Source organism: Rhinoraja longicauda, chromosome 2, assembly GCF_053455715.1.
Source record: "Rhinoraja longicauda isolate Sanriku21f chromosome 2, sRhiLon1.1, whole genome shotgun sequence".
In the NCBI taxonomy this organism is placed as follows: domain Eukaryota; kingdom Metazoa; phylum Chordata; class Chondrichthyes; order Rajiformes; family Arhynchobatidae; genus Rhinoraja; species Rhinoraja longicauda.
Window position 1 is genome coordinate 29,797,414 of NC_135954.1, and position 22,068 is coordinate 29,819,481.

A 22,068-nucleotide genomic window follows, 5' to 3' on the forward strand; every position below is an offset into this window, starting at 1 on the left:
ACTAAGAGCAAATACAAAATCATTCATTTTAATTGAATTTTAAGAAAATTAAAGCACGTGTTGCATTGTGCTTTTTTTCAATTTAGGACAAAAAGAACGTAAGGTTTTCTTGTCGATTTAGGTACAATACCAGCGAGAATAGTACAATGCCAAAATACAGACAACATGACTGTCACGTGCTTTCCACAAACAGAATCTCGCCACCTTAAGGGATAAATTACCATCAAGTGTCTGTTGAGATAGAGTTAAACTGCCGACCACAATGAAAGAAAGGCTCTATTGGTCAACCCTAAATTGGCCGAACGTGTACTTAAGTAGATGAACGGATGGCAAGCTATCCAAGACAGTTTTACATCTTTTAAGGCAGCATTTAATTACCCACGATTTCTTTAACATCCTGTGCCATCAGAGTTTAAAACTACAATGTCTTTTTGAATCAATATTCTTGACGTTTCAATTTACCAATCAGCACATGTTTACGCCGTCAACGATGGCAATTGAAAGTCAACTTAGCCACGTTAAATATTAACTTTCGAACCTGTCAAGAATTGAATATGAAATCCGACGTTCCCGACGCTTTCATAACATTTTGTATTGGTATAACACAGACAATTCAGCGCATCGGATTTAAACATGTCATGGGCGAAACAAATGGAGAAGAGATTTCCGCGCACGAAAACTATGCAGTTATAAACCTGATTTTCAGTGTGACATTGGCCCTGTCAGCAGTGGTAGCTCTATAACTGAACATTACTCATTACATTGTCATTTGTAACTAATCTGGTGGAAGCCACCCTTTTAAATTGCCTGAAACATTACCAATAGGCCCAATATCAGTTGCTCTATAGTGGACCGAATGAAAAAAGTTGACTTTTGGAGATAGCGTTTTTAAAGACTGAAACATTTTAAACAATTCTGTTTTTGATTTTCAATCACTATCATTGAAAAAAACCCCAGCATTAATGAAGTATCTTCATTTTTCATTGTTAGAAAATTAAAAATCTATTTTAATATAATTTGAATCCTTACCAACACTGTTATCTGGCATATGTGGGATTGACACTGGGCTCAATGCTGATCAACGACTATGTCACTGGAAATTATTTTACAAACCAATGGCACATTATTTAAAAAATGTGATTTAAAGTGTATTTAATTGACAGTGAATAAAGGATCCTCTGTCCAAAGTTAAAAGGTTGTGCATGATAATTCGGACAGCATGTTTAATTTAAATGAAAACAAATGAAATGAACATTTCAAACAAAACGTTTATATATACCTTAATACACATTATTTACTTGTGGCAATATACAGGGGCAGGATATTTGGAAATAATTATCAGAATTATCAAAGGTGGTATGTGCTATTGTATAGTAAGTACGGTGGATATGTTGGATGTTTAGCAACCATATGTACATACTTGACCTTTGAATTTACTTAAGCATTTCTTAAGATCTGGGAAATTAATTAGTCACTCGAATCACTAAGTGTCGTAAATATTATTATTCTACAGACAAGTCACTTACTCCATCCCACTTTCAGTATGAAATTATTTATCATGAAACAATTTTATTCTGAGCTGCTCACTTCAGTACTTTCTTGGAGTACGCATACTAATGTTGCAGGAAAACATTTAACAACCAAAGATGTCAACATCTATTGTCAGTCAGTTTTCACAGTGAAATGGCTACAAAGAATACATCTTTCTAATTTTCATTTCTCTTAAAATTCATTTTCAGTGTTTATCTTTGTGAAAAATCACTATCCTTTTATATTTAATCTGTACAGCCAATATCACAATGCCTATGTTTGGCAAAATTAAAAGTATGTTGATATACAGTTATAGTAAACTTCAATGCGATTAAACTATACAAATTATCTTCCATTGCCTATATTTTTACAATAATATCCTGTCCAGCTTTCCTTCTTTCATTTTCCACACTCAGAATAGGGTCTTCTTTGCAGTTAATTAAATCCAATGCAAATAGATGTAAATATCTCCTCAAATCTTTGCAAAACATATTTCAGTGATGTAGATCCATTGGAAATAGGCATCCCCAGAAACTTGAAAGTTGTCTTCCAGAAATAATGGACTGTCAAATCCATTTGTGGTAAAGCCATATATTTCCTTTGTTCTGAACCAGATATCCACTCACTACAGAACAGTGATGTTAACGATGGTCACAATGCTACGCATTTCTATATATTATCAGATGTATGAACAGGTTTTCATGTATCTATTGTCATTGCATCTTTTTGATGAATATTGTCAGCCTGAAGATGCTGAAGAGCCATTGACTGATGGTTTCCGTGGCCTGTTTTTGCTGAATGGAATTTGATGGTTGGTATTGGGGTTGGAGGAGCCATTCACAGTTGTTGATATATGAGGGAAGTGTGAATGAGGAGACTGCCCTGGAGTGCAGGGACTGGGTAGTGATGATGATGTGGATGGTGCAGCAGCTGGGCTATTAGCCTTGTCACTTCCAGAGTCACTTTCTAAATCTCCACTGGTGTTATTTAATGCATCTTGCTGATGCCCGATCTTAATTCTTTTGCATGATTGCCTCACTCGATATTTCAGAGGAAGTGGTCCATTCTGAAATAAAATTGAAGATACATCAGCAAAGGTTAAAGTTCAAATGTTACATTTTCTCATACAGTTGAATGTTGTTGACCTACCCTCCGCCATGTGTAAATATAGGCAATATCCATAAGAGTGTAATAATCTTTCAATGGTTCATCTTCATACATAACGTCAATCTAAGGTGAATAGAATAAAAGAAAAAAAATGACAACTACTCTGATCATTACTATTTTGTTTTGGTAATTTTATACAAATAAGCATCTAACATTTAAAATGAAATAAGTACAACTGTTTGCACCAAAAGTTGAAGTCCTGTTTAACTAGTACATGTCAAATCACATTTTTAAAAATGCTTTTCAAATATATAAACTATCAATATATTTAAGGCAAGTGAGAACATTTTAACCTGCCTTTCTGTTATCATATCATATCATATATATACAGCCGGAAACAGGCCTTTTCGGCCCACCAAGTCCGTGCCGCCCAGCGATCCCCGTACATTAACACTATCCTACACCCACTAGGGACAATTTTTACATTTACCCAGCCAATTAACCTACATACCTGTACGTCTTTGGAGTGTGGGAGGAAACCGAAGATCTCGGAGAAAACCCACGCAGGTCACGGGGAGAACGTACAAACTCCTTACAGCACAGCACCCGTAGTCAGGATCGAACCTGAGTCTCCGGCGCTGCATTCGCTGTAAAGCAGCAACTCTACCGCTGCGCTACCGTACCGTGCAAATGAATAATTCATTTGACAGGTTTGAGAAGGTGAGAAATTTGTCAGCTTGTAACTATTGAACACTTATCTACCCTTTCACCAACTCATCAATCATTGTGGTTGATGAAAGTAATCTTAATGATTTGATAGTTCTGGTGAACTCCCACATTTGCACTTAATTCAATTTTCATTCATTAAAATTGAATGGCAACACCTTTGAACACATTTCCAACTGCACTCTAAATGAAAATTTACTGAAATAAATTCAGTTTCAGCTACCAGTTCACAATAACATTTTTTGATATGGAAATAAAATGCATCCAATTCAAAACTGGTTGCATGTCTTCACATAAAATACTTAGGATGTTGCACTTCACATCTCAGAGTTGCATTCTGACAGAAGCAGAATACAAGGACGTTGAATTCACTGCCTCTCAAACAAAGCCAGATATAGTCTGCAGGGAATAATCTCTTTAGTTATTATTATTTTTACTACATAATACTAAATTATTTTTAGTATTAGAATATAACACGATATTTTCTTCACACCTAGGGCCTTACTTATTCAAGATCACCATTCCCCTGTATAATTTGATAAATTAGAATTCAATGTACCTGGAAGGTATGAGGGATGTCCATTTTACTCCTCAGGAATTTTCTTAAATGCTTCACAGTCATAGCTGCTGGGCAACGCAAATATCTCTTGTCATTCATCTAGGAAGAAAAAAATAGATTCGAGATAGTGTGTCACTACATATGTTGAGAAAATGAAATGAATGAATGAATCATAATAAAATTAAATAGCAAAGCCGTCTTTGTTACAAATGTAGCCATCTTAAAAATATTGAACTTCCTTCTATTTATTTTGTTTGGCAATAGGTAACATTGAAAATATCGGTACAAAACATAAATGATCAAAATGCTCATGTTACATCACCTCATCTTTCGCTTTCTCTTTTTCTGCAGCTCCTTTTCGTTCAGTCCTGTTACACAAGAGTGACAATTTAAAGAGACATATAAAACCATGAACAGTACATGATACACTATTCACATGTTCTATTCCTGTACTTACTTATTTTGTTCATAGAATTCAATTGACAAACTAATGATTTCATCATCTGTTATAATCCTCTTTTCTTCTTCTGTGACTTCTCCCCTGTCTTCATTAGAGCCATTTGCTGCTGTACAGTTTGGAATATTAAAATGGTGCAATTTCAGAATATCTTCATCCACTTACTGTTAATTAAGCAATCCATCAACATTTGCGAGAAATCATTGGCTCATCTTTGAAATTTTTTATATTTTTAGCCGATGGTTTGAGTGCCATTTAACATTTAATGTAAATGAGTAAAGTGTCAAAAGGTAACATAAATCTCTTTCGTTAAAATAAAAGGTTAACTTTCTTATAACATCAATTCCACACTGCACTGCAAAGTGGTAACAGCATAAAATTACCCCTTTGTCTATAGTTTAACAACAACAAAAATATCCATTGTAATTATAAATCTGCTGGCATTTTGTTTGACATTGATTTTTGAAACTGTTAGCTACATCTGCACACAAAGCTGTTACAATGCTAAACCTTTACAGTGCATCAAATGCACCACTCTAATACTTAAAGAAATCCTTGAGAAGTATCACCATTATTTTGTGAAAAAACAGAATATTTTGAAAGTTTTGAAATATTTTCAAAAACCTATACTTTTATCAAAAATTTAGTTTGAGTTTAGTAAAAACAAAATCAATAAATGTTTGTAGCACAGTTACCGTCAGAGGGATGAGCAGCATAGAAGTCCCTCCTGCGTTTCATTTCATCTACAAAGACAGAGGCTATTAGTTGTCCAATTGACAAACAGAAATTCAATTCGTATGTAAAGTTACCTTACATACAGATTTCAGTACTCACTTTTGAAAAGGCCAGGAACTAATTTATACACAATGTCTTGTAAAGTTTTATCGGATCTAAAGGGAAGTTAAATATGATAATTATATATATATATTTAAGAGAAATATTTTATTCAGCATATGATTTAATTCTGAAAACATTCAATACAATACGATTGTTTTGGTGGCACTAATTTTGGTGAGTATCAACTAATCATTCATTTCATTTGAACTCAATATTTCAAAATACAAACCATTTTCAGATTTGTTTTGTCTTTGATACCATACAAAAATAACACTTTCAACTGTGATAAGTTATCTTAAACAAAATAGATCCTGTCAACTTGGTTAAAGATTTTTAATAATTTATGACGAGGTTTATTCATTTGATAATGAATTCCGTGTCTAAATATTTACTGGCAAAATGGGAAACAGATCTGGCTTATCAATAAATTGGATGTGTGTACCGACGTTTCCGAAGAAACTTGGTGTATTTTAAGAGTAGTTCAAAAGAACACCGGTCTTGTATCACACTTACTCATTTATACATAATAATATTAAGCAGTCCATAACAATTTTTGAATCCAACAATTTTAAAGCTTGCTGCAGAAGTTCTTTCCACCATTTAATTAGTATAATTTTCTTTTGGTATTATAACAAAAGAATAGCAAAGAGTGAAATGTGTTCAATATTTTTTTGTCGAAACTTTCCAAACACTAGCAGAGTGACATGTTCTTTGTTAAATTTGACAGTGGAAATAGTTTCCATAAAGAAATTCAAATGAGTAGATCTTGTTGGTTATGCAATTTGAACAAAAAGTGTGCACCTAACAAAGCAGTAAGTTTATTCAGTTAATAATTGAAACATTTTTAACTATCAGATAACATAACTTGCACTTCAAATTCCAGCTTGTAATGGAAACATTCCTTTATTAGTAGAATTACTGTAGTATTTATTGTCCACATGGTGCTGAATGATAACAGCCAAGATTAGTTGGTGTTAATTCTTGGACCCATTCTGTTTATTTTTAACAAATCAGAATGTGAAAATACCACATAACTCATTCAAGTATTGCCACTTGCTTTTAAATGAGTTTGTCATAATCATACAACAATTACAAAATTCCTAGATTCCAGTGCACAAAACATATGAGCAAGATGTCTTACTAACCAACGTGCAATTAACTACTGTTTTTAAAAAATAAACTTAACCGCTATGTCACTTCTAAGGGACATAGTTGCTCTGCCACACTCCGCAAACACACGCTTTTAACGGTGTTTCATGGTCATCACATGTACACCAATACATACCTAATGTTAAGAAGGGGCCTCGTTTTGTGTACTTGTACATCGCAAATGGGACAGTACTTGCTCGTTTCCAAGTAACGGACAATGCAGGTCTTGCAAACTGTAAATAAAATAAGAGTATTTACAATATTTTGCTCACGTTACAAGAAATGTTCCGTAACACTATCTCTCGTAGTGCTTTTTTCTTTCAATTTCTCACATACACTGTCATCTGAACTGGAGCACATCAGAACACTCACATGAATGGAGACACTCGATGATGGTTGTCGCATCGATGAAGTAACCTCCACACAACACACACATCAAGTGAGGATTTAATTCGGTTATTTTGATTCGTGTTGTTCGGTGCATTTTCGAACTAAAATGGCCGCGTTCTGAAAGCTGAACAGAAACATAACTTATACAAGGGCAATTATATTTCTTCAATGAAATATCAATTGTCATATTAAAGACACAGGCTTGGTTTCACTGTAACATTCACAGAGTGAGTCGGATAAACCACCCGCCAGATTCTACAAAAGCAATACGCAATAAAAAATAATTACATTGGAAGCCACAGTTGATCAGAAAAACGACGATTTGTAAAATAACATTAGCATAAAGGATGGTGAGGTAAAGAAATATCAGTTTACTAACATTTTGTGTCCCTCGTTGATTTAGCCTTAATTGGCAAAATGGTAAAAAGAAACCCCATTAGTAGAATTATTGATACATCCGAAGCCAAAAAGCTTCTCATGAAATACTCAGAAGCTGAAGTGCAAACTCTGCAGCATAGGCCAAAACTACCCAATTAATAGGAGATCAATTGAGAAAGACCCCACCGTATCTTTCTTCTAATCAAAAAGACTTCATGATCTTATTCGCGCCACCTTTCCGCTGGCCCCAACTGCGAATATTACATTAAAACACTCACACACCAACCACATGCAGGTATGTAACAATGAACCACGAACAGTACTCTTGATCATTCTTATTGTCTTTGTTTCCTTCGTGTTTAAGGATAACAAATCCGCATTTTCCAGACTTTGCATACATGCAAGTCGAGTGTCCCCAACAAACACTTCTTTCTATGAACCCTGCATGCCTTTGGGCTCATTACGTGGTTCCAAGACGCGTCGGGATCGATGAAAATTCGCAGTAAGACAAAGCAACTATTTAAGTAGCAAAACACGTCTGTATTACAAGCATCATCGCAGCTAGGTTTGCAATCGGACGGTTCATGCTTGACATCAAACCAACGATTCACCGGCACCACGTAAAGCGAAACAGGAAGAATTGTGTTCTATAAAGCCATTTCCGGCAATTACATGTTGGTTGCAAATATTTTAATGAACATCGCGTAGTTGTAGTAGTAATGTCATGCAGATTACCAAAGCCAATCCGTTACAAATGTAATAAATTAAATAATGCTCGTGTACAACACGGGGACCATTCTTGATGATCAAAAAGGCAAATTGACGTCTGCTGGTGCCCACACTCGGCAATTCTTGCAGTTACTATAGCAACTTGGGTTATACTTGGCATTTCGCCAAAGGACCGAAAATAGAGCGAGCTTCTGCAGGGAGACCACGGCGATCACGTGGAAATATCGCCAATTTAAAAACCTACAACTTAAATCAGAACCGGAGGACAATCAGAGCCACCTAAACATGCAAATCTCACCGCCATTTCAAATGAGCCTCAACACAGCGCACATCATCGTTTTTTTTGTTGGCTCTCCTTGAGATAGTCTCCACGTCGACACTAGCTTTAAGTAGTGGCTTTTGTGATCGCACGGTTTTCTTCTGTAAACGCCTCTCGCCTTCTCGGAGCAGCTAATGGGAGGCTGCGGTTCCGCCACACAGGGTCACTTTGATAGAGTACGCCTATTGATTAATAATTAATTAATTGATCAGAAAACAAGAACTCGCCGGGGTCCAATGCTTCACTTAACTTTTCGAGGGCAGTGAGCTCTCTGTAAATGTTTTTAAAAAAAAGCAAACTGTTTGATTTCCTCAAGCAACCAGCAAGAAACGACCAACATGCAAATAATCGTGACGCGAAATATTCAGCAGCAACCAGGGCAAATAAACGCCATACACCATCAAACAGATGGAAAAAGTAATTAATTATCGCACTTAATTATAATCCCTACCACACCGTGTATATTTAAGATTAATACATTCATTACAGTTTCATATATAAAGCAAATTTTAACCACAGCGCCGACCCGCGACGTTTCGAAGTAATCAAACTACAACATCAGCAGATATAAACAATCAGCATGTCTGGATTTTTTTTGAGGTAGTATTTGGTCTTCAGACACAAACGATGCACAGAATCCAGTGGAATTCCATTCATTGTCCTTCCATGCAGTCCAACACAAAACACAGAACTCAATACGATCAGTGTTAATTTACTGAGAATAATCGTTTTATACAGGTTCGCTGACGCCACTCGGGCTTCGAACCTCATAAAAAAGTGCTCGTTCATTCATTGAGTTGGAGTCACAGAATTCTCGGCACATTCGTAGCCCGCATATGTATCTTGAGAGGTATCTCACTACCAAGTGGCGTAGATCCTATCGGCGAAAGAGTGATGAAAACAAAATAAAAACAAACCACGTGTTTCACAATGCTCCGCTCTCATCATAAGACCCGTGATTTGTCGCTCTTATCAGAGTGAGATTAACGGAACGGCTATGGATTTAGCTGATCAATAGATTAACCACTTAATCTGTGAAAACCTCATCATGGAAAGACAACCCAAAGCTGGTATATATATATATATCTATCCATGTAAACACACGTGTTTTATATCACATACTCGTGGGCTTCCGTTTATGCCGGATAATTCATTTCAGCTGTGGGACTTTGTGTCTCCTTGATTTATATTTTAAGCCCCGCGTTTTCTTATTATCAGCGAGGTACACAATTAGCCTTCTGACATGTACACACACCAGTTCCATGCAACTATGAATTCTATTTTGCATCTGAATAAAATGCAAGAAAAAAATCAATGTCTATGCCATTTGGGCATATATCTTTAAGACGCTTTCAGAGAAACCAGATCTCAAAAAATTCATATGCTATTCCAATATATGCAACAGTAACATTGACCACGATGTCGAACAGCAACATTTAATGCAAAGTATGATTGTACAATTAAAAAACACAAATGTGGTGTTCAGCTTCTTTATAACAAAAAAACCTCAGGAGCTGCTGAAACCATAACACACTCAACGCCCTCTATACACACACACTATTTTGAAGAAACAATAAATCTAAGCCACAGTGAAAACAAAATTCAGGTCATTAACTAAAATAGAATTTTCCACTGCTGAAACCAAATATTCCGATCAAGGGAATGCTGTCAAAATGACTTCTTCAATGGGTTCTCTGATTTCAGGGCAACCATTCAATTAAAAAAAGAAACAAGCATTATTTTTGGTCTAGAGTTCTTTGCAGCTCTCAAATTCCTATTCTCGGCATATTGGCTCAAGTATATCGCAGAAAGGACCACATCAATTTGAGCAGAAGCCTACATGGCGAAAGGATAGGATTCGGAGATCTTATGTTGGGTGTTATTATGCAACTTCACAACCTTTGCAATCACTCCTTGCTTGCAATAAACCATATACGAATTGCTTCCAATGCTATCTGTTCCTCCTGCTCAATGTACATTCGGTGTCCATACAAGCAAGGGATAACCAGCGCTTTACCCTGCCTTTGCCCCCATCCCTTCCCGAGGCGACCACCACCATCTTCACCATCAACAACTAAAACACAGGGCTTGGACTGCACACGCCGCCAATGTGTTCTCGGAAAGCACTCTAATAAATCTAACTGGACAAAAAAGGGGGAAAAACACTTACTCACTCCCACTCATACCCAGACCTCGCACACCTCGTGCTCTCCCTGGAAATAGTTGCTGTCAATCTGACGCAGGTCGGATCGCCAATTAAAGAAAATGTCAATAAACACGAATAAAAAGAACCCCCCGACACTCGGTTCTCACAAAGCCTGAGGTGATTCCTGTTTGTTTATTTGCTCCGGACACCACGAGTACTGTACGAGAATACACGGGGCACCGCCACCAACCGCCATGTTTACCGTCAAAATCCAAAGTACTCTTAAGAAGTTAAGTTCAGAAAACGCACCGCGCACGACTTTTCACCCAAACAGTCACATAAGCATGTTCCCTACCCTGTGTGGATTCCAACTCTATAAAATCGTTTCAGTAGGTCGCCCGTTTGATGTCAAAACACACATTTATATCAGAGGTGAGTAATGACGCTTCGACGGTGCAGCAGCAAATTTCCACCATGGTTAGATTTCAAAGAAATCTAAATAAAAATCCGCCACAGCTCCAACCTCCCAAGTTACAACGATCGAAAGTATAAATATTATTCTGCCGATACAAATGAGCAGAACGATCGTAGGCACAACCGCCGCGGAGAATCGAACAAAAAATTCCAGAAGTGCATAACGAAACTGAGAGGAAATAAGGAGGGCGAATAGACGCCGAGTTGCTGTCAGCCTTAAGAGCGAGAGAGGAGAGAGAGAGAGAGAGAGAGAGAAAGAGAGAGGGGCAGCACCGGGTGCATTTCCAACAGCGAAATCGGCCTCAAATCCTGGGCAGAATGTACCTGGGAAATCTTTCCTGTGCAGCGCAGCCTTGGAGACACCATGCCCGGGAACGCCGACTCCGGCCCACGGCGTCCACCCAGCAGAAAACAATGAAAGTTGTAGATCAGGAGGAAAAAATGAATAGCAGCCAAGCGGCCATCTTGCATGAACTGCAGACGCTGTCAATTGCAATCGCAGAGACTGCAGCTTACAGAGAGAGAGAGAGCGAGGGAGAGGGAGAGAGAGAGGGAGGGAGAGGGTGAGCAAGAAAATAACATTCGTTAAACGCCTGCCCTGCAGCCCTGCAAGCCACCCTGGCAGGACGCAATCTACACTCTTGCAATATTTATTCTGTTGATTCTACCTGATTCCAGGGCAGCAAAACGGCTGGGCTGTTCCCGGTTGTAGAAGTTGGTTTTAAAAAAACACCCCCGAAGCCCAGTGATGGGTGCCGTGAAACTGACACCGTCCCCAAAATGGCTCGAGTTCGACCGCCCCCAATCCGTCACGTGGTATCATTCCTTAAGGGTGGCCTGGGAATTAGAGTCGGTGTAATCAGAGCCGACCCCCCTCCCCTCCTCCGTCTCCATGCACCGCCCCCACCACCCGTCTCCCCCTTAAAAAACACCACTAAATAATGCACCCTTTACCAGCTTCGCACGTCGGCTTCAGCTCAAACTCCATTCGACCAATGTCAACAAGCTTTAAAAAAATCTATATACACTGGCCGGCGGAGTAAAGCGAATGGTTTCGATGCAGAACACAACCACCGAATATTCCACTGAACTTCTATTCTTGGAAAGCAATTGACAAGAAATGTACCCAAATAAGAAAATGCAACGTTCGAGCTATAGATTGGTATACGATTAGGTCCACAACTTCATTGGCTTGTAGCCGAGGTTTGCATTGAAGCGATCCTACCGTGACACAAAATTTGAGATTTTTCTAGTGTTGTTTGTACGAACGTACTTTTTCCGACTGTTTCTTTAAAAACTGATTGAACCAGCCAAAATCCTGAAGGCGGATTATTTCATTAATCGTACTTGTGCCTTCAAATATAATCCAGATGCCCATGATATCCTTTTTGACAAATTTAAAATTAAAATACAAATGTATATCGGCGAGGGAGGGGCACAATATTGAAGGGGGTATCAGCTTTGGGCATCTGCGACTGAACTATCTTGGTTTTAGTACGTTTTATACTGAACATCTAAATACCGACGCGAGGCTCTCGAAAAATACTGCGTTCGGCTTTTAAATTTGATTTCTCCTTGTTTATTAAACTATATAATTAAATTCCAGCATTATCAAGAGCACAAGGCAATAGCTTGTGTAAAGGCACAAGTAAACGCTTTTGATGACAATAAGTTCTTTAACTATTGGACAATACTCTATAAATCGAATGAAGTTAGCCACCCCCTGGCCATCGCGCTCTCTCTCTCGCTCCACCATTTGCTACCTGACCTGGATGTGCGTATGTATTTAGGTTTCGGGGAATTAAGACATTTATTAAATTCGAATATGCCAGACATTTGAAAAGTAATTTACGTTATCCCGTGTCAAAATATGGAAGAAATTCAAAAACCATTCAGCAATCGGCCAACGTGTGAAATTATTTACAAACGAAAAGAATGCAAGGAAAAAGAAAATGAAATCTCAAGCCATAAGAATCTCTTTATTTAGGAAAAAATGTGTAGTATTTACAGATGAACATGAACAAAAGTACAAAATGTTGGTCACTCTATAAATATACAAGTCTGATACTGCTCACGTCTTCATCTACACAATCATTTTTATTAATTTACGTAGACAGCAGAATTTTATACATTTCGGTAAATGCAAAGTTTGAACTATTTATAGTTTCGCTGTTTACTTCGCTTCCATACGATCTGGAAGAGCGCAGGTTTTGGCGGATTCATTTTATGCCACCCACAGCTTGGAGTTCAATCGCGGTCCTCGCAGCTCCATCAATTACATTTGACTCGCCTTCTCCATGCTTTTAGCCGCGTCCTTCAACTTCCCCAAAAGATCCTATAAAGGGAACAGTTTTTTAAAATAAAAAGATTCACATCGATTTCATCGACAGGGACACGGAAACGTTTTGTACAATTAAGGAAGTTCATATCAAGTCTCTTTCCGGGAATACACTCCCGAAATGTGTTGCACATCAAAATGATTTTTTTAACGCAAACAATGTCAACAGACTTTGTCAGCATGCAATAGCTTATCTCGCGTTAAAGCAGAAGCAGCGAGTCAAATAGTTGCGAGTCCATGTCGCTTCTCCACATTTTGGGGGCTGTTGTTGCACTGTTGAGTTAAAATCCGAGAATTGCAAATCCATATATAAAAAAAATTAAACTCGCGGCCACGGAGATCAAAGAAACACCTCGGAACATTTCACAGAGCAAATGAATCCGTCAAGAAACTACATTTTACTACAAAATTTACTGCAGTTAGCAGTTACAAAAATTATTCTCGTAATAAACCTCAACAGTAAAAATGCCGACTGCCGAGTCAAAACCAGGCAGGTCGACGGTCTGTCAAACGGTGAATAACCAACAATAGCGACAGCAATAGCACTAAAAATTACAAATACTAAGTTATTGGCACGAAATGATTCGGGTTTACATTGGTTAATAAGTAGAACTCAAATACAACCAAAGCCGCAAAGAACCAAGGGATTTATTTTCTCCCTCCAACTGTAAACTGTTCCTTAAAATTATACAAGACGCAAAGTGGCGGATGTTAGGAAAAGGTGAAAATGCAGCGAGGTAAATCCAGTAAGTGATAACTAGAACCTGGAAAATAAGAAAAAATCGGCAGAACTGAAAAAAAAGTTTCTATTTCAATGGAACCGTGTCATTGAAAATCACTGCAATCAAAAGGGGGAATTTGTAGTGGCTCAATGTCTGAGAAAAGAGTGGACCTTGAAATCAATATGATTGAAAAAAGTTAAAACAGAAGCGATTGTATCATGCTTGAAACTGCTTGTATTTTAGATTATCACAACTCCCATTATTTCCTAATAAGCATTTGTCAATGCGTTCCAAAACAGCACATGAATGACGTTTGTTTGCATTAGTGCAACCGGTTACAAGTCCTTTCTGGGCCAAATTGTAAAAATGCAGTAAATTAAAACCTGGGTTACAAAACAACTATATTTGGTAAAATTACGGAATGTTTTGTTAAAATACCTGCAATTGCTCCATTGTACAACTGAAAGTAACATCCTGAGCTGGTCGGGATCCATTCTGCAAGAAGGTTAACGCACTATTAAACTGTGTCGAAAAGTAAATGCAAAATACGGTATCCGGCGCGTTTTCTGGCAGTTTTACCCTTACCTCCACATTCAAGGTCAACAAATATGCTGGTTGATTGACTTTATGCAGATGGTTATTCTGCAATAAAAAAAGTCCGGGATAAACAAGGACATTTGAAAATGAAAACGTTTCCCGCTATTCCGAAAGAATGCAAAGATTAAACGTCAGCGTTTTACCCTAATGTGATATTCCAATCGCCAAGAAGCATCAATGATATGTGAAGGATATCTCCCCAAGCTGCAAGATATATAATTTAAAAAATCAATTCTTTGTGTAAGAAATTTCCAAAGTTCATGCAAAATATCAATCCATCCCTAAATACCATAAATACCATCCCTGCTACCATGTTTCTCAATGCATCAGCCCCACCCAACCCCTGTTAAAAATCAAGTGACGTTTAAGAACTGGGTTTTACCCAATAGTCATTTGGGCCCAGGTTTCCCCCAGTCTTTATTGAAACCCGTCCTGTATGGTTGTTGTGAATACCATTGCTTGGTGCGTGTGGAATAAAACTAAACACATGGAATAAGTGGTAATGGCCAAACCAAAACGATCCATTATCATTGGCAACAGTGTGGAACAATCACCGAATGTCGTACGTTTATTCACAACTTCCGTTTCCCAATATATTAATTGAACACTTATTTTGAGACAATAATCTTAAATATATTGCCTGAACACTAAAAGGTTACTCAAGCATTGATTTGCTAAAGTAACTGTGGGATTAAGATTCTAATCAGTCGTTCTCCGTAATATTTCTAAAAGTTGCAACCCAGTGTTGCCTACATAGTGAAACAAAATGTTTATCATTCATATCGATTGCGAAGTGACTGCGTTTAAACCCAGTCCAAGTATCCACAATCGGCTGTGGATTGGCACAAATAAATAATTGTTACATTGCGTCGGTTAAGTGATTATGATGTGCGGCCATCAAATATGCGGTTTAATAAATGCCAGAGCAGAATCCATAAATAAACTGTTTATATTAACCAGATTAGAACATTTTGAATCTAATACCCAAGATGCAACACGGAATTACATAGACCCAGATTGACATTTTGTATTATAGACCAGCTGTGCAAATGTAATTAACACTCACCCTCCTAGTAGGCTTTCCACTTTATCTTTGTTCTTCTAAATATCAAAAGGAAACACACGATCTTAGTCGTAATAACAGAGTTAAAATAATAATGTTTGCAGTGACTGTTTTTCTTTCAATATGCAGGTGCTGGCGGCATCTCTACTTGTCAACGTCTGTTATGACAGATCCGCACGGAACTACAAGATGACAACTCAAAATAACGCTTTGAAATCAATGATCTATGTTAAGCAGTTACACATAAAACATCAGCAAAATAAAAATAAATTAAACTATCTGCCGGTGCGAATTGTATATTTTCTCATGTCAACTTCTTCCTAATTTGCAATAAACCTACAATTTTTACAAAGCAACACTCTGGAATACAAGAGACACCAAACCTGGTATGTTGCGCAAAATAAGTCTATTCTTTCTCCTCCCAGCCTGCAGTCTTCAAGTAACGTGCTGAAAGTAAATGACGCCAGTTACAAAACACCCCCACACCCGAAAAGCAAGTTTAACCGAATACACGATATACATAAATCCACTACATGTTAACCTTATAGTCGACGCGTCGGCGTTTTGTTTTCCTGCCTCCAAAACACATGTTGCGATGGCTACATTGCATTGTTTCACCAAAGTCAAGTCCAAATTTCCCAGCTCTGCGTGATCTGCACAACAAGGGTAGATTATGGAGTTGCAATACCATGTCCACATTTAAAAAAAAAAAAGGTTTTCACCTGCTAGCGGTTCACATTTTGCCAGGGCACAAATGCCATTTTGTTATCCACATTATAAAAGCAAAACGGTTCTCCTGGAAAACTGAAATATTTCACTCTTTATTTACATCGAATTGTTTTGACAAAGCCTGGCCTTCAATGGTAATCCACAGCTATATCTTCACATGCATGGATCGGACTTTAAACATTCTGTTGAAGAATCTAATTAAAGCAGAATACAGTCCAGTCCAGTCCTCAATCCTGATGTATTAGGCCTCAGGATTTTCATTCACAACAATGAAAACGACCAGTCTCAACATGCACTCCGCGTCATGAGCTCAAAAACAAAGCAGCAGTCAACACAACCCGGTTAGTAAATAAACGACGTCTTCAGATTTTAATTTATAACTGGATTCGGGAGCATTGCGGCAGCGAGCCGTTTGCAGAGGAACAGCCCAACCGTGTCCTTCCTGCACTCACACACCAGTGGAAAAAACAGCCCCTCACCCTCCCTCACTCTGCAAACTGCTGCAAGATACGCGCTTACCCAATGTCGCTCCGTCTGTTTGCGGGTTTAGGAGGCTCTCGAAAGCCGCTTCCACTAAAATGTGGAAGGTTTTATCGGAGAAGTGGCTGGGATCGGCCAGCAATTGCAATCCTTTCAGTGCATACTCTGGCAGCTCCATTGTGCACGACTGACCTTCGACACGGAGCCACGTGATCGGGCTCAGCTGATACACACGGATGTGACAGTGTTAGCAATGAACTGAGCTGGGAGGCGAGCAGCGTGCTTACTCCCTGGTGAAAAACCTGCCCACCACTTGATTGTAGTAATTTAGCAGCCGGTCATGTGGATATATTTTTCATAAACAGAATAGCAGAAGCTTAATATCGTATTCAATACAGTGAAAATATTTTAATGACTAATTTCCGCAAAGTGCTGCTCTTACACCAGCCCAACGTTATCGTATCAACGCACAGAACACATCAAATGGGAATTTACCCAGTTTATTGTTAATTGAAACAGCAGATTAGTAGATGTCTCCACGAGTGTGGGTAGATGCAAATGATCAATCTGGATCTTATCAGTTTAACGTCTATGTGTAAATTACATGCGCCAGTAAATGCAATCGTTGTGCTTTCGCTATGGAAAGCACGATGGAAGGTACGTGTCCGGCTAGATGGTTGCTGTGCTGACATGAATCATCCAGGGTGGTTTCATAAGATTTCTATATTTTCATTCCCCATGTTTCAGTTATTGGCATTAACCAAATCAATTGGAAAATTTCCTGCATTTTATCCATTATCATCAATTTAAAATAAAATAAAGCTAACTTTAGATAAAGAAGATTGGGTTAGGTGGATAAGAATAATTATTTGGTTACATTAAACACTGTGCTTTCCCTTGCATTTTACTACAAAAATATGAAATCTATGAAGCTCTCATTGAGTAAACATTTGGTCAGTGGTGTTGGCTCGCTGTAGTTTAAGCACAATCAGAGCAAAGCCACTACTGAATATTGCCTTAGTTGTATGCTACATGTAACTTTTGTTGGAGTAAGATCAGTGAAACTAGTTTCATGGAAAACATAATTAAGCTTGGACTAGTTAACCTTGAAAATACATTTTCAACATCACAACCAACAATTCGTGAGTTTGATCAAAACAATGATGATAGGTATAGAGAGAAGTTGTGAGCAAATCCAAATGTTTATTACCAATCACAAGGATAGAAATGGATGTCCACAGAAAGCAAAGCTGAGGAATCACAAGGTGCAAATGACCCAGAGAGGGCTGGGAGACTACTGAAAGGATATAATGTATGCATTTGGAAGGATTAGAAGAAGATTTTTCACACAAAGGGTGGTGGATGTATGGAACAAGCTGCCAGAGGAGATAGTTGAGGCAGGGTCTATCCCAACATTTAAGAAACAGGTACATGGTTTGGACAGGTTTGGAGGGACATTGACCAAATGCTGGCAGGTGGGACTAGTGTAGATGGGACTTGTTGGCCAGTGTGGGCAAGTTGGGCCGAAGGGCCTGTTTCCACATTGTATCACTCTATGACTCTAGGAATGCTTCATTCATGAACTGGTAGAGTTTATTGTGGATATCTGATTCATCAATAAATGGCAGTTTATAAGAGATAGCGAATAAGAAACTGCCAAGCTGACACTGCACAGATTGAGTTCAGAAGAACTACAGCGTAGACAAAGATTTCAGCAACAACAAAGTAAGATCAGAGTGAATAAAGGCATATAACAGAGGTGGAAGTGAGTGGTGTTGCTGATAGTCAAGATTTGAAGTTTGAAGCTCAACCAAGTACCAGCAACGGTGCTGGGGTTATGGATTAAAGTCATGAAGGAAAATACCTGCAGATACTGGTACAAATTGGAGGTATCACAAAATGCTGGAGAAACTCAGTAGGTCAGGCAGCATCTAGGATAGAGGGAATGGGTGACGTTTCGAGTCGAGAACCTTCTTCAGACTCAGTCTCGACCCGAAACGTCACCCATTCCCTCTCTCCTAGATGCTGCCTGACCTGCTGAGTTACTCCAGCATTTTGTGATACCTTCAATTAAAGTCATGATGTCAGTTGGAAGACGTTTAGACTCATCAAGGTCTTGTTGTCTGACAATGACAAGGCCAGCTTGAGATCGTGATTCTAACTCATCACATCAGTTTTTTAAAAGTTTAAAAGTTTTGTTAAAAGAATTTTGTTTTTTAAAAGAATTACTATTAATCACACAGCCTTTAAAAAATATTTAATAATATGCATTGGAGCGATATGTGGCAGAATGGAACCAACTCTAAAACAGCTTCTATTGTATTTTATATAAAACTAAAATAATTTTCTGTTACTTAGAGTGCAAGGGGCTTAAATATTTACTGTTTTCGCTTTATTTGTACGGTCACAATATCAAACATAGGCCAGATTAAAAGCAGGATACTGCAATCTTTTAAATAGGTATCTTGTCCTCACCCCAACCTCCATCACATTGATAGGAATGGTAAACTACTGCAAGTGAAATGTTTTCTTTTACAATATTTAGCAGAGTTATTAGATATATTAAAGGCTTGAACCCTTTAATCCTGACTTTAATGTCAGACCTGAAACTATAAGAACTATTCTTTTCAACACAGGACTCCATCCTGATATAATCAGAGACAAGTTATGGCATAGGAAAAGAATGTTCAGCCCATTGTTTCTGCCCTGTATCTAATCCTAGGTTCCACCACTCAATCATCCCCTTTCTGGTCACAGCATTTCGTAGAAGCATGGAAATATTTTTTTAATGTAATCTGGGTTTCTGCCTCTTTCCTCGTGGATGTCTTGGCAATATTCTCATATATATTTTCTGAACCTCTCCAAGCAACCAGGCCTCTCCTGTGCTCTGCTAAGCAGAATCACAGGCAATATTTGACCTATGATTTAATGAAAATTGTGTACATTATTTGCATTGCATCCCCACTCTTGTGTTCTCTGCCTTCATTATCAAACGAAACCATCATTTTTTAGCTGTCCTGCTACCTTCAAGGATCTAAAGACATATTCTCCAAGATCCAGGACCTTCCCATTTATTGGGTCTTCCCAAATGCATTTCCTCTCCCATCCCTGGATTGAATTCACTTGCTACTTTCCTGCCCAACTAACCAATAATCTATATTTGCAATCTATAGCTTTCTACTCACTGTCAACCATTAAGACCCTGTTTGCATCATCTGCAGATTTCTTTTTATGCCTAATTTCTTGGACAGCCCTTTACATTTGACCTCCCAAAGTGCAACATCTCATGCTTGTTCGGATTAAACTCCATCTGCCCTCTCTCCGCCCATTTCTGCAGCTGATCCCAATGCTGCTATATACTTGACAGCCTTCTTCACAGACCGCAACATCAGCAACCTTGGTGTCATCTACCAACTTACTAACCAACCTATCTTCATCTCCATCCAAATCATTTGTATAGATCACAAACAGCAGAGGTCCCAGCACAGAATTCTGTGGAACTCCACTGGTCACAGACCTCCAACCTGAATATTGTCCTTCGGGAGCTCCAACCACTGGAGCCCGCAGACTTAACATCATGGAGCTTGTGATCCCTTTGTCGGGGATCGACTTCGGGAGCTCCAACTGCGGGAGCCTGCGGACCTAACATAGTGGAGCTCGTGGTCTCTTGGTTAGGGATCGACTTCAGGAGCTCCACATGCAGGAGCTTTGACTGCCCCAATCGCAGGAGCTTTGATCGCCGGCTGCGGGAGCTTTGATCGCCCCGACTGCAGATGGCTCGACTGCCCCAACCGCAGGGAAAAAGGAGGGAAGAAGATAATACATTAGGCCAAATGGCCCACTCCCGCACTTATTGTCTATTGTCTATTGTCTATTGTCTAGTGTCTAGTGTCTATTGTTATTGCCTTCCATCAGAGTCCGCTGTGGTGGATGTTTATGTTAATTTTTATGTAATTGTGTGTCTTGTTGCTCTTTTGGTATGACTGAATGGCAAATCAAATTCTCTGTATGTTTTTATGTAATTGGCTAATAAATTAATTACAATACAATACAATACCACACAATACAATACAATTTTAATCGTCTGGATCTCAGTCCTAAATGGCCTACCCCTTATTCTTAAACTGCGACCCCTGGTTCTGGACTCACCCAACATTGTGAACATTTTTGCTGCATCTAGCCTATCCAATCCTTTAAGAATTTTATATGTTTCTAAAAGATCCCCTCTCATCCTTCTAAATTCCAATGAATACAAGATATTCTGGTAAACCTGGCTCGACTGCAATCATGTATTGCCTTTCTGCTGACTGGATAGAACGCAACAAAAGTTTTTCACTGTACCTCGGTACATGTGACAATAAATAAACTGAACTGAACTAAACTGAACTGAACCCTTCTGCGCCCTCTCAAAGCATTCACACCCTTACTGTAATCAGAACTGCACTCAATACTCTAAATCATAAGATCATATGATCATAAGTGAAAGGAATAGAATTAGGCCCATCAAGTCTACTCCACCATTCAATCATGGCTGACCTATCTCTACCTCCTAACCCCATTCTCCTGCCTTCTCCCCATAACCTCTGACACCCATACTAATCAAGAATCTACCTATCTCTGCCTTAAATATATCCACTGACTTTGCCTCCACAGCCCTCTGTGACAAAGAATTCCATAGATTCACCACCCTTTGACTAAAGAAATTTCTCCTCATCTCGTTCCTAACATCCTTGAATTCTGAGGCTAGTCCTAGACTCTTCCACTCGTGGAAACATTCTCTTCACATCCACTCTATCCAAGCCTTTCACTATTCTGTACGTTTCAATAAGGTCCCCCCTCATTCTTCTAAACTCCAGCAAATACAAGCCCAGTGCCGTCAAACGCTCATCATATGTTAACATACTCATTCCTGGGATCATTCTTCTAAACCTCCTCTGAACCCTCTCCAGAGCCAGCACATCCTTCCTCAGATATGGTGCCCAGTATTGCTCACAATATTCCAAATGTGGCCTGACCAGCGCCTTATAGAACCTCAGCATTACATCCCTGATTTTGTATAAGCCCTCTCAAAATAAATGCTAGCATTGCATTTGCTTTCTTTACTACAGATCTGACTTGCAGAATAACGTTTTGGGAATCCTGCACCAGCACTCCCCAGCACCTTTACACCCCCAATTTCTGGATTCCCTCCCCATTTAGAAAATAGTCTATGCCTTTATTCCTACTACCAAAATTCATGGCTCCACACTTTGCCACATTATATTCCATCTGCCACTTCTCTGCCCATTCTCCCAACCTGTCCAAGTCCTTCTGCAGAGTCCCTGTGTTCTCTAAACTA

The 22,068-nt window shown here is 38.7% G+C and overlaps 1 protein-coding gene across 1 annotated transcript; it reads right to left on the minus strand.

Annotated features, from left to right (window-relative positions):
• Positions 1-72: 72 nt before the first annotated feature.
• LOC144601481 (polycomb complex protein BMI-1-like) lies at positions 73-16,937 on the minus strand. Its single transcript, XM_078413644.1, has 20 exons — positions 16,770-16,937; positions 16,063-16,174; positions 15,905-15,968; positions 15,525-15,559; positions 14,602-14,662; positions 14,447-14,503; positions 14,300-14,356; positions 13,081-13,136; positions 12,979-12,994; positions 12,075-12,185; positions 11,126-11,284; positions 6,738-6,879; positions 6,502-6,598; positions 5,214-5,269; positions 5,075-5,122; positions 4,380-4,488; positions 4,245-4,290; positions 3,923-4,021; positions 2,680-2,760; positions 73-2,596 (listed from the first exon to the last, which is right to left on the minus strand). The coding sequence occupies exons 1-20, from the start codon at positions 16,906-16,908 to the stop codon at positions 2,270-2,272; spliced, it is 1,872 nt and encodes a 623-aa protein (XP_078269770.1). The 5' UTR covers positions 16,909-16,937; the 3' UTR covers positions 73-2,269.
• Positions 16,938-22,068: the final 5,131 nt, after the last annotated feature.